The 13391-nt window shown below is 40.7% G+C and overlaps 1 protein-coding gene across 9 annotated transcripts in view; it reads left to right on the top strand.

The window, feature by feature from the left end:
- Window positions 1-13391, top strand: part of LOC118367184 (solute carrier family 35 member F5-like) — a 34463-nt gene that overhangs the window by 14622 nt on the left and 6450 nt on the right. For all 9 annotated transcript variants that reach the window (XM_035750319.2, XM_035750321.2, XM_035750318.1 and 6 more), the window contains 7 exons: window positions 6658-6848; window positions 10262-10343; window positions 10563-10650; window positions 10743-10807; window positions 11141-11245; window positions 11497-11656; window positions 13190-13280. In XM_035750319.2, coding sequence (XP_035606212.1) covers window positions 6658-6848; window positions 10262-10343; window positions 10563-10650; window positions 10743-10807; window positions 11141-11245; window positions 11497-11656; window positions 13190-13280 — 782 coding nt within the window. The remainder of the gene's footprint in view (window positions 1-6657; window positions 6849-10261; window positions 10344-10562; window positions 10651-10742; window positions 10808-11140; window positions 11246-11496; window positions 11657-13189; window positions 13281-13391) is intronic.

Raw genomic sequence — 13391 nt, forward strand, 5'->3', positions numbered from 1 at the left:
CACATTGTTATTGGCTAAGGTTGATCTTTACATGTAAAGACCTTGGCAAATAATGGGGTTGTAGAATGGGACTGTTAGAGACGCTTCACCAATAGACACTATTTGGGATGTTTTTCCAGCCTCTACATAATTATGAGTGATGAGAGGGTGCTTCAGACATAATTATGCACTATAGCTGGACTTATTTTTTTGCGCCGGAGAACTCAACCAATAGTGTCATTGATTGATTAAGCCTGCTGTCTGATCTAAAATTGAATGGAGTCATGTTTTGTTGCAATAATTGTGGCCTTTGTGTTTTTCCAATTGCATGATCATGCTAGCAGTGAGTAGATATGGTTGTCCTTGTTCGTGATTGGGAGTCCCATTATATGCATTATTGTTTTTACCATCGAGGACCACTTTGGAAACAAGCGTTTTAATTAATGCTTTCAAGTGATATCCAAAATAAATTCAATTGAATAGGTGCGGAGCACAATTGGCTCAGCGGCTTCCGGGTTTGGCCGTGTAGGCCATCATTGTAAATAAGAATTTGTTCTTAACTGACATGCCTAGTTAAATAAAAATAGAGCCATTGGACTATCTGCCAGGACATTACAGGATTTTTAGGTTGACTCATTTTGCCTGGCTTTGTAAAGAGACTAAATACAGCCTGACGGGAGTCCAATGAACTGTTCCCGACCCTCGAAGGCAGGCTTTTCAAAACAGGCGATGTACTAGTTTACAGGTTCACTGGAGCTATGGTGAGCTCCAAAAGTTTTAGAACAGTGACACATTTTTTGTTGAAATTATACAATGACTATGAAGTTAAAGTGCAAACTGTCAACTTTAATTTTAGGGTATTTCCATCCATATCGGGTGAGCCGTTTAGAAATTGCAGCACATTTTGTGTATATTACCCCATTTTAGGGCCCGAAAAGTATTGGGACAAATCCACTTATGTGTATTAAAGTAGGTCAAAGTTTAGTATTTGGTCCCATATTCCTAGCTCGCAATGATTACAGCAAGTTTGAGACTACAAACTTGTTGGATGCATTTGTTGTGGTTGTGTTTCAGATTATTTTGTACCCAATAGAAATGAATTGTAAAATCATTTATTAAGTCACTTTCATTGTAAATACGAACAGAATATGTTTCTAAACACTCCTACATTAATGTGTATGCTGTCATGATTACGGATAGTCCTGAATGAATTGTGAATGAGTGAGAAAGTTAGATTCCCCCCCCACACTGATGAAAGGTTAGCCTTGGGAGTATGATATTTCTGCATTTAACTTTCTCACTCATTGTTATTCACGATTCATTAAGGATTATCATAATCATGGCAGCAATCACATTAATGTAGAAGTGATTAGAAACATTCTTATTTACCATAAAAGTTTTTGTGACAAAACTATCGGTAGAGTTGAAAATGTGATGGAAACGCATTGAACATTTAGATTTTTGTTCGGTACATAAAAATAAAATTGTGTGCACTACGTCATCGTGCACAAATTTTTATGCACTAGTCTGTTTGGTGTAAACGCACCACTGGTGGTAAAATGCGCATATTTTCTTAATGCAGATTATTTTTTCATGAAAATCTGTCGCCAATTGAAGGAAACCGAGCTAATGGCTGCTACTGATGATTCCTCTTTCCAAGAAGAGCTGGACAATGTTTGTTTTTTCTTTAGGAACATGCAACCCTATTTATTTGAGTCGGAATACACTGAAGACAAGTTGACACAGCAGGGATAAATAATAATTACGAGTCCGGCAAGCAGCGGTGGCAGCTTAGACCAGCTGGACCAGGACTCAGGAGGGCAAGTAACAAACGAGTAAGTTGTTTTGCTGTCAGTAGCCAGGTAGCAACATAACCATTCATTTGACACGTGGCAGTGTTGTTCAGTACAGTACAATTTAATGATTGATTCGGCAATAAGTGGGCTTGCTAGTATCACTACAAGCCAAGCTAGCTGTGTTTTGCTATACCTAAAATGTACTGTAGTTTAACGTTATAGCTAGTTAACCAACTAGCCTAGTTAGCCTCAGTGCCTGTCATTTAAGAGCAAAACTGGAGAAGGGTTTTGATGATGAGAGTAAAGAAATTACTTTGGCTTTATGACTTATATTAGTCTTGGAGTAACGATACCTGTGTGTTCTAGCTAGCTAGTGTGTCTGTGGGATGTCTCATTCTACACCATGCTGCTACAGTAAGAATACAAACAGTACACAGGGATTGCCTATGAATGTCTAATAGTGGTTTTTGCCTTTCTCTCAGACGATACCGCTTGGACACAAAGAAGTTGACTCTCAAGAGATGTGAAAGGTCCGATAACAACAATCGTCCCTTGTATCAAAGTGACTCCGAACACCTCACTGCACCACCCAAACACACCATATGCAAGTATTCCCTTTTTAGAACTAGTGTTAATGGTATCTTTCTTCTACTGTATGCCATGCATTCACATAACTGTTCCTGCATACTGCTGTGTAAATTCATGTCTCCAGAGCAAATAAATACTGTCTTGATTACAAGCCATGTCTACTTATATGCTATATTGAAACATGTTTACTTGCCAACAAATTATTTTACATGATTAACCAACGCACTGCATCATTTGTTTTAGCAATAGGATTGTAGCTAGTTTATCCAAATACATTATATGAATATCACAATGAATTGATCCTGAAGTTGAAGTCAACACTTTCAGATGCAGCTGGAATCATTTAGTCACTTGTCAGTACACACAAAATATTATGTAGAACAGCTAGCAATCTCTATACCGCAATGCAGTTGTGAGCATACAAGGCATTCTATATTATACTACATCAGTCTAACTGAATATGGATGTTGTTTTGGTTGAATGTTCCAGGCAGGTTCCAGAATGTTCTTCAACTGGTTGAACCTCTTGTGTTTTGGGTAATGGCAGCTGGTTAGCAGGCTTTGGCGATGTTCTTCACCACCCACTGCTTTGACTGATCATGAGGATGTATAAAACATGAAGACTGATCATGAGGATGGGTAGCCATACACTAAATCATGTTCATCTGTACACAAAAAAATGGTACAGTAGACTGGTATGTGTTTGGTTACACTCAGAGTCAATAATGGGGCATTGAAATGGGCTGTTGGAAAAGATGTGAGACGTTTGAGGGGGACTTGACTAGTTGTGTATGATCACCTACAGTGTGAATAGGCTAGGAGAGTATACTAACAGCCCCTCTCCCCCATGCCAAAGAACTGACTGCAAAGGTGTAAAAAGTTTGAGGAGGTCTTGTAGACCGTTTAGTATATTTAAGCAATAAGGCCAAGGGGGTGTGATATATGGCTATTTTGTTTGAGGGTATTGTGCTTTCATAAATACCTTTGGCTGTCCTGGCTTGTTTCAAAATCAGATGAGGTTGAGCTTATTCTAGGTTGAAAGCTTTCATCAAATGGGTCTACGGGCTCTGTACTACTAAAACTGGTGTCAAGGTCATTAGCAGCAGCAGAAGGATTAGTCTGTAGGACACACAGTAGTCAGTGATTAGCCAACATCTTACTACTTTGTTCCCATCAATCAGGGCTGGTCCTTGCTGTTCTGCCGCCCAAGGCGAAACCGAAAAACGCAGGCCCCCTGCAAAACTAGAATAGTCCCAGTAACAAAATGACATTGAAGTTATGTTCGATTTAGGTTCAGAATGAAAGGTGAAAAAGTATTTTTCTAATGTTTAAAATACATATTTTTCCAGAAGTTAAAAAAATACATTTTTTTCCCCAGTTGTTGAAATCAGGCACATTTTTTGTTCTGAAATTACATTTTTGGCCCAAATCAAGGCTGGTCCAGACCAGACAAAATTTGAACCAAACATAGACGTCTGTGATTGGTTCATGTTTGGTCCGGACCGGACCAGTGGATGTGGAAATCGAGGCCGGTCCGAACTGAACAAAAATAAACATCTAAAAGGCATCGGTCCATGCTTACGAGCCTACAGTTTATGAATGCCCATCCATGTGGTAAGCCTACCTTCCAAGACGTTGGCTTGTGCTTACTGGGGTGTAGTTTACCATGTCTGCCCACAATGTAATGTTATGAATGCCCATCCATGTGGTAGGCCGACTGTCTGTAGTATTGGCTTTATTGGTCCTGATTCCTGTGAATAATCAATTGGCCTAATTAAGCTCTTAATATCAGCTACCAAACTTTATCAGGAGTTATCGTGAGCCTATTTGCAATGTGTTTACGCAGTGGGAAATGCAGAAGTATTTTCTTTTTCGCTATGCTCAGCTTGTCAAAAATGTACAGATTAAAACTTGAGACCACTGATCATGACAATGGGGTAAAACACCTGGACAACAGTTGTGATTGTCCATTCCAGATGATCCATTTTACTTTGACCTGTCCTCTTTTTAGGATATGTTAACATTACAGCACATTTTCTTTTGATTGAGCGCCATTTAGGTTAGGTTATTTGATTGGAGAAACCTGCATGATGTTAAAGGTGTCCATCTCATTACATTTTATCTCCAGCCTGTAGGCTACAGAAAAAGTCCACATACTCTATCTACCACATCCTATCTGCTATATGATTTATGTTAGATTATTTTTTTGACAGAACGTTGGTGGAGCACCGCTGTGACCTCTCCTAACTGCGCCTTTGACAAAGTGGGCACTGCTTATCACAGGGAGGCATCAGCGCTCACCTAAAAAGCCCATATACCATTGGTTGAGAGACTGTTTTTGTTGTTTTGGGGCAGAATTATGTGAGGTTTTATGTGTTGGTGCGTCTAGCTCAGAAAATGCCACCCTCGTCAGTCTGCTGCCATGGGCGGTGCCATCAATAGACACTCAAACAAGGTACTATATCCACCCACTGCCTTTTCTCAAATTTAGTCTTCAAGCCTTCAATCAACTATGCCTCCACAATACAGAGAGAACTGCAGTAGAAGTTGTAGCCCATTAGTAAACACACCAGCTGTGACAAAACACAGACTGTTTATGCCTAGCTCCAGTATATTTATTTCTTCATCATTGAGTCATGGAAAAATGTATCTAATGTACATATTCTGGTCGCCATTTGATTAATTGTTCAGCAGTCTTATGGCTTGGGGGTAGAAGCTGTTAAGGAGCCTGTTGGTCCTAGACTTGGCGCTCCGGTAAGGAGCCTGTTTGTCCTAGACTTGGCGCTCCGGTACCGTTTTCCGTGCGATTTTAGGTGATGGATGTTCCGGGTACTGAGCTTGATGTTGATGCCACTGCATGTGTTGATGGGATCGGACTCTAAATAGAACACAATGTTAGTCATATTATCCTCTGCGGCAGTTGGCTAGCGAGCTAATGTAACCTAAGGTTAACTTGCAAGGTTTACAAGTCACATCACCAGATAGCAGCTGGTTAATTACATTCATATTATTTGGAATGTCTTGCCAGCGTATTATGAAAGCTAGCTAGATGTTGGTTTAGATAAACACATGTAGTTCGTTAGCCAGGTAACGTTAACGTTACCTCCGCTTGACTTATTTTATACTGCGCTAATGTTGGCTGATGCCTTCCTCTTTGACGTGAAGAAGAACATCGATGGAATAGCATCACTTTTCAAAGTTTGATGACATGGCAACCCCATCAATTGAGATTACGGGTCTGTTTCGAAGTCCTCTTGCTGAAAGTGCTGGCAACAGACAGGCATTTTGATATGTCTCACATCATTCTATACACCTCCACGGGCTGTCCTCTTTGTGGTTTGCTTACAACCAGGAAATGTAGCTGGTCCGTTTCTACTGGTGGGATTCAGAAACGCTCATATATGCGTGGAGTGAGAAAATTCAAAAAATGTATGACGCAAATGACATGTAGTACATATATAGTGAAATAGAGCAGCCGTGAAATGTACCTTTTAAGGCGCCCACATATTAGGTTCGGTTTGCTCCTAGCAGAACTCGGCTAGGCGACGCTAACGTCTCTGTCTCGCATACTCCATTAAAAGACCTTCGCTTGAAAATATAGAAAAAGTGGCAATATTACCGTTTGTCCCTCTTGGAATGCCATAGCAACAAAATAGACAGTATATACTTAATCAGAATTAATCTAAAAACGAATCAAGAAATTGAAGTCATTTTGTTTTTTTGCCTAGGTCGTCTTTGCGTAATTTTACATCTAACGAGATGTTTGGTGTAGTGTTTCTGATGAGCTGTGAGATGTGATGGCCCTCAAGTTTGACCCATGAGTGAGTTGAAAGAAAAGGTTGACTCACGAGAACTGGGTCTGACCTTTTTGAGTGACCCTCTGGCTTAGTTTCCTCGATTGTTTCTCATTATGAAACGATTACATATTTATCTGTCGATCGTTATAGAATGATTATAGTACATTTGGAGATTACGTACATTTTTGGTTCCAGGGCCCTACACTTTCAAGTGTACAATCAAATTTGCCCAATTTAATCCCGTGCTATTTTTGTGCCAAAAGCCCAGTATACGGCACCGGATGCTTTTTAGAAAACGGCTGTGCTAAATACTCATTGCTTTTTTACATAAGTAGAATAAAAGCAAGCGTTAGATTAAGGGTTCATTGTCTCGTTCATTTCATTTGTCACGCTGTGATCCATCTAGCTACCACTTTATTAACTTCTTATACAAAGACACAAAGGCCTAAAACACTGTCTCTCGTATTCTCTGCACCCCTCTATCCTCCCGCCTCTCAGCCTCTAAAAAACAGCGGGTGCGCTTCAGCAACATCATGGAGGTGCGCCAGCTCCCATCTACACAGGCCCTGGAAGCCAAGCTGTCCCGTATGTCCTTCCCCGCCGCCAAGGACCAGGAGTCCATGCTCCGCACTGTGGGCAAGCTCACCGTCACCGACGTGGCCAAGATCAGCTTCTTCTTCTGCTTTGTGGTGAGTAAAAATGTTATAGTGTGGGAACTTGTTTTGTTAGTGTCTGTAGATTTATTAAACTGGTAGACTCTCGAACTTTAGTATACGAGCTGGGCACCTCTGTTTTAAGTTGGAAGAAAAGTCAGTATCTTAAATACATCTTTGGAGTATATACATTTGAGATTTGGTTCAATTGCCTAAGGCAATAAAGGCTTTTTTAATGTATTTTTTTTTTTTACGTCTGTCAACTTAATCTAAGTAGTTAAACTTTTGCTGTTAAGTGTCAGTAGTAGGTGAGTTAACTACACAGTTTATTATTGTCATTGATGAGTTACTGCTGGTAGTACTGCTAATTTTGCTGCAGTGTGTTTGCTGAAGAATACCCCCAGGGTCATTCCATGTCATTTCTGCAAGTCACGACACCCACCATCTCAGATTGTTCTGAAATCCTTTCTGTAGTGAGAAACAAATAAGATTAGCATTCCTGCAATATTATTTTGTTGAAATAAAATTGGATCTCTGAGAAATTAAGTTACACTGAATAAAAATATAAACGCAACATGTGAAGTGTTTGTCCCATGTTTCATGAGCTGAAATAAAACATCCCAGACATTTTTTTAAATGTACAAAAAATGTGTATCTCTCAAATTTTGCGCACAGGTTTGTTTACATCCCTTTTAGTGAGCATTTCTCCTTTGCCAAGATAATCCATCCACTTGACAGGCGTGGCATATCAAGAAGCTGATTAAACAGCATGATCATTACAGAGATGCACCTTGTGCTGGGAACAATCAAAGGCCACTCTAAAATGTGCACAATGCCACAGATGCCTCAAGTTTTGAGGGAGCGTGCAATTGACATGCAGACTGCAGGAATGTCCACCAGAGCTGTTGCCAGAGAATTTAATGTTCATTTCTCTACCGTAAGCCATCTCTGTCATTTTAGAAAATGTTGCAGTATGTCCAACCGGCCTCACAACCACAGACCACGTGTAACCACGCCAGCCCAGAACTTCCACATCTGGCTTCTTCACATACGGCATCGTCTAAGACCAGCCACCCAGATAGCTGATGAAACTGTGGGTTTGCACAACTTGAAGAATTTCTGCACAAACTGTCATAAACCGTCTCTGGGAAACTCATCTGCGTGCTCGTCATCCTCACCAGGGTCTTTACCTGACTACAGTTCGGCATCATAACCAACTTGAGTTGGGAAATGCTCACCTTCGATGGCTACTGACACGCTGGAGAAGTGTGCTCTTCACAGATGAATCCTGGTGTCAACTGTATCGGGCAGATGGCAGACAGCGTGTATGGCCTCTTGTGGGCGAGTGGTTTGCTGACGTCAATGTTGTGAACAGAGTGCCCCATGGTGGAGGAGGGGTTATGGTATGGTATAAGCTAAGGACATTGAAAATCATTGTATTTTGTTGATGGCAATTTGAATGGACAGAGATACCATGACGAGATCCTGGGGCACATTGTCGCGCCATTCATCTGCTGCCATCGCCTATGTTTCAGCATGATAATGGTCCTTCTGTGGCTCAGTTGGTAGAGCATGGCGCTTGTAACGCCAGGGTAGTGGGTTCGATTCCCGGGACCACCCATACGTAGAATGTATGCACACATGACTGTAAGTCGCTTTGGATAAAAGCGTCAGCTAAATGGCATATATTATTATTATTATTATTATATTATAATGCACAGCCACATGTTGCAAGGATCTGTACACAATTCTTGGAAGCTGAAAATGTCTCAGGTTTCCACGGCCTGCATACTCACCAGACATGTCACCCATGCTTTGGTTTTGTTTAGCTGCCCGCTGTTTCAAATGCTAACTTTTTTGCATTTGTAGCACATCTCCAATCCAATTCTTTAAAAACAAACACCTGGAACAGTGCCATCTAGTGGTCAGACCTGGTAGCATCAGGATGCAGGATAGGACATAAACCTAACAGCTTCAGTGACTTATTTCTCTGAACAGGGGAAAAAAACATCACCAAACTCACTGGGAATACATTACATAGGATGAAAAAAATAACTCTCTTAACTTGGGTCTGAATGTCTTGAATCTGTGTGGCAGTTGATCGAGGTGCTTTCTCCACCAATCCTTCGCTTCCATCGAGTTTCCTCTTGCAACCATGTCCATGGAGGTTGGTTACAGAGGCATGGGCCTTAAACATATTGATAACATTATGTACGGTGGAAACAGGAACATCAAGGTTTCTGGAGATTTGAGATTGTCGAGAGCATTGGGCAAGTAACTGAAAGGTTGCTGGATCGAATCCCAGAGCTAACAAGGTAAAAATCTGTCGTTCTGCCCCACTGTTCCCCGGTAGGCTGTTATTGTAAATAAGAATTTGTCCCTAGTTAAATAAAATTTTAAAAAACACTTTAAAAATATATTATTGTCTGACCTCTTCAGATAATTCGCATTTTTCTTTTTTCCATGCTCATTGGGGTACACACAGTGACACAGAACAGGGAGAATGAGTCGTTTTCTCTATTAAAACTGTTTGAATTAGTGTGTTTTTATATTGCAGGCACCCCAGGTGAGTTTAATTCCAAAGTAAAGAAGAATCACCTGCTTGAAATCAAATTATTTGTAACTAACTACTTCTAGATGGTGCCAATAATATTGTCTGGGTCATATATGACTTCTTTGTGGAATAAGCTAAGATGTTGTAAATTATTCTTGTTTTGTTCAACTGCAAACCGAAGATATGATATGTGGATACCAAAATATTTTTTTCAATAGCTTTCTGGAAGACATGGTGCATTATTTGAAAAAAGTGCAATGGTGCCAATATTTTTGGCCACGACTGTAGATACTCGTTGTTAGGGTGGGATTGGCGTGGGGATTCCGTGGGTGGCTTTTTACCATTTATTTTGGAATCATCATGTCTTACTCATTGTTAGAATTTTTTGGAGGTTCAAATCGGATGTTATTTTAATGTATTGAATATTATATGAATCCTAACATTTTAAAGTGGCCAATTTGGGTGCGATCAGTTTGCTTAATTTCTCAGATCAAATTATATTTCAACAAAATGTTACAGGAATGCTAGTCTTACCTGTTTTTAACTACAGAAACGATTTAAGAACATTCTGAGATGGCAGGTGTCTACCCTCTTTCTTGTGCTTTTTGAGGTGGAATGACCCCCCCCCCAACAAGTCATGGCTTTGGGGTTTGCCCTTCATGAATAGTGTAAATTAGTGTAAAATAACACATTATGCATGCAGAATCCTGAACTCGTTTATCTTACAAACTTTGCGCTTGTAAACAAATCTTTGTATCATCACTCATTTCCCACATGAGCAATGACCCAGAGCTGAGGGAAGACTACACACATGAGTAATCGTCAATCTACCGTATTTGGTACACATTAGAAGTGTGTCATGCTGACCCGTATCCCCCTCCTGCTCTCCCTCCAGTGGTTCCTCGCCAACCTCTCCTACCAAGAGGCCCTGTCTGACACTCCGGTTGCCATAGTGAACGTTCTGTCCTCCACTTCAGGTGAGTCCGTACACTAAATATGACTTTACTCAGCTAATTTTACATGTAGGATCTTACAATGGGGAAGAAAAAAAACATGGATGTTTAAAAGAAAATAAAAATGTCATTATTGTTCCTTTGTAAAAACTTTGTTGCAAAGAAATGTTACGTTGTTAGAAAACAGAATGGGTGTTAGCTTGTACAGGTTGTTGGTATTCTCGCTAGTATTTGTCTCGCCAGGTCTCTTCACCCTCATCCTGGCGGCCGTATTTCCCAGTAACAGCAGTGACCGCTTTACTCTGTCCAAGCTTTTAGCTGTGGCTCTGTGGTAAGCCATGACGTCAGCTAAATAATTGTAGTTACTCTGGCTTCTTACTACTATCTGTAGTTACATTGTTTGTCTGGTCCCTTTCCCCATAGCATGGGAGGAGTGGCCCTGGTCAGTTTTTCCAGCATGGACAGTCCCGACGGGAAAGGTGCTACAGGTAACAATGGATATAAGAAGTGCTCCAGATAAACATCCTTCCTCAAAACCCTTGTTTGTTTTTGTTTGTCTTTTTTTCCTTCCTCCTGTTACTTTTCTATCCCTCTTCATGTTGTGTGTATTTGTCATGTCTTGTACTGTACTTGATTTGTGTCCTAGAAATGTGCTATATAAATACAATGTATTATTTAAGCATGAAATCATCTCTAGACGTGCAAGCCATGCCACGATGTCACGTTTGCTTGCATTGCAGAAAAAAAACATTTGGAGAGCAACCATGAGAAAGGGGATGTAATTAGCATAACATAACGTGATGAAGTCGTGTCATGTTCAGGCTCCCTGTGGTCGGTGGCTGGGGCTGCGCTGTACGCGGTCTACATCGTCATGATCAAGAGGAAGGTGGACCGGGAGGACAAGCTGGACATCCCTATGTTCTTTGGTAAGTAGATCATAGTTAGGTCAGGTGTCGCAGCTTGGTCTGTTGCTGATTTTCAGATGCTCAGATGCTCTTTTCACTGATATAACTCCATATAATGATAATGATATAACAATCCTGAATTGTGTATAAAGTAATTATATTCAATTAAATGTTTAATATGTAATATATAACATTTTCACCTGCAAATAGCACTAAATGTCAACACATCAGTATTAATAAAGTTGTCATCTTCTATTATTTGTGTCTCTTAGGATTTGTGGGGTTGTTCAACCTGCTCCTCCTATGGCCAGGCTTCCTTGTGCTTCACTACACAGGCTTTGAGGCCTTTGAGCTGCCCAGCAAGCTAGTGTGGACCTACATCCTCATCAACGGCCTCATCGGCACTGTGCTCTCAGAGTTCCTCTGGCTCTGGTGCGTCTCGGTTGATGAATGAATGGATTGATTGGTTTGATTGATTGAATGACCGCATATGTACTCCTTGTCCACTCTGCTATTCACACTGCAGAAACACACACTGTGCAGAAACATGTATCTTGAATCAGAAATTGCAATATGTGTGCGTAACTTGGACTTGCACGTCAATTATGCATTGATGTGAATGGGAGATATGCACCAGAATGTAAGTTACCCACACATATCTCGGGTTAAGATTGGTCCCTCTATCTATAGCAGTGGTCACCAGTCAAGATCACTTTCACAGTCAAAAAGCAAGCTGAGATCTACCGCTCATATTTATAAAAAAAAAATTAAAAAAAACGTTACCAAATGTAACGTTACCAAAATAAAAACTCTTCTGTAGTATTGAGGTTTGTGCAGTAAGCTTTAAAAAAAAATATATATATATTTTTTTTTAAAAAGAGAGAAAAAAAAGACACATGGTCAAATGATGACGTCAGTGATCTTCAGGTCGGAAATTCTGAGTTCTTGAAAGAGTTTCTGACTTGGAATTCCGAGTTGGATGACCGTTCAAAACTATTTTGTCCAGTCGGATCTCATTTTTTTCAGAGTTCAGTTGTCTTGAATGTTGGAAGTCGGAGATTTTGAAGTTCCCAGTTGTTTTGAACATGGCATTAGGCTCAGCGCTTCTCACGGTCCCTGCTCTCTCCTTCCTTTCCTCTGGTGAGACTGAACAGAGAGAGGGGACACCGTCTTCCACCTGATGGTGAAGCTCAAGTCAGACCGCATCTTCGTCATGCACAAATTCATGTTGTTCCTATGACCAAAGAAAGTGAAATATTCCTCAATATTAAAATGGACATGACACGCTGATAATAAAAACGCAGGCCTATCGATACACTTGGCTCCTCATTCATTGCAGCTGCAGCATGAGTGGAAGTATGGAGAAGCATGTTATGTAATGATGTTGAATAAAAAGTGTTGATGGGACTGAATAAAAACCTAGACATGAACGCACTCCTAAAAACAGCAGCTCTTTGCTGCATTCATGAACAGTCTTTCTCTGGTCATGGTTTTGAAAGTTATGAAATCTCAGTAGGCTGGTATCCAATTTTGGTCGTGTTGGCTGTAGGCACGGTGATTTGAGCAATCCGATTGGCCAGCACAGTAGGAGATCGACCTGTTGGTGACCACGGGGCTATAGCGTGATATGCAGAGTTATGCCAAGTGATACATTTTTATGGGGCGGCAGGGTAGCCTAGTGGTAAGAGCGTTGGACTAGTAGCCGGAAGGTTGCAAGTTCAAATCCCCGAGCCCGAGCTGACAAGGTACAAATCTGTCGTTCTGCCCCTGAACAGGCAGTTAACCCACTGTTCCTAGGCCGTCATTGAAAATAAGAATTTGTTCTTAACTGACTTGCCTGGTTAAATAAAGGTAAAGAAAAATTTATTTTTTATTTATTTTATTGCGTGAGAGGAGTATTTTTGCATTTGATTCAATTGTAACCTTGTTGTGTGTTCAATATAATGTTGTGTGTTCTCTCCATAGGGGCTGCTTCCTCACCTCCTCCCTCATAGGCACTCTGGCCCTCAGCCTCACCATCCCACTGTCCATCATAGCAGACATATGCATGCAGAAGGTAAGAGGGGGCACTATTACTACTGCATGTCTGTTGCCATCACACCCTTGAGCATGGCTGCTCTACCAAAGGTGGTGTGTCAGTTTATAGGTCAAATAAAGTGCAATTGGT

Source organism: Oncorhynchus keta, chromosome 34 (genome assembly GCF_023373465.1).
Source record: "Oncorhynchus keta strain PuntledgeMale-10-30-2019 chromosome 34, Oket_V2, whole genome shotgun sequence".
Taxonomy (NCBI): Eukaryota; Metazoa; Chordata; class Actinopteri; order Salmoniformes; family Salmonidae; genus Oncorhynchus; species Oncorhynchus keta.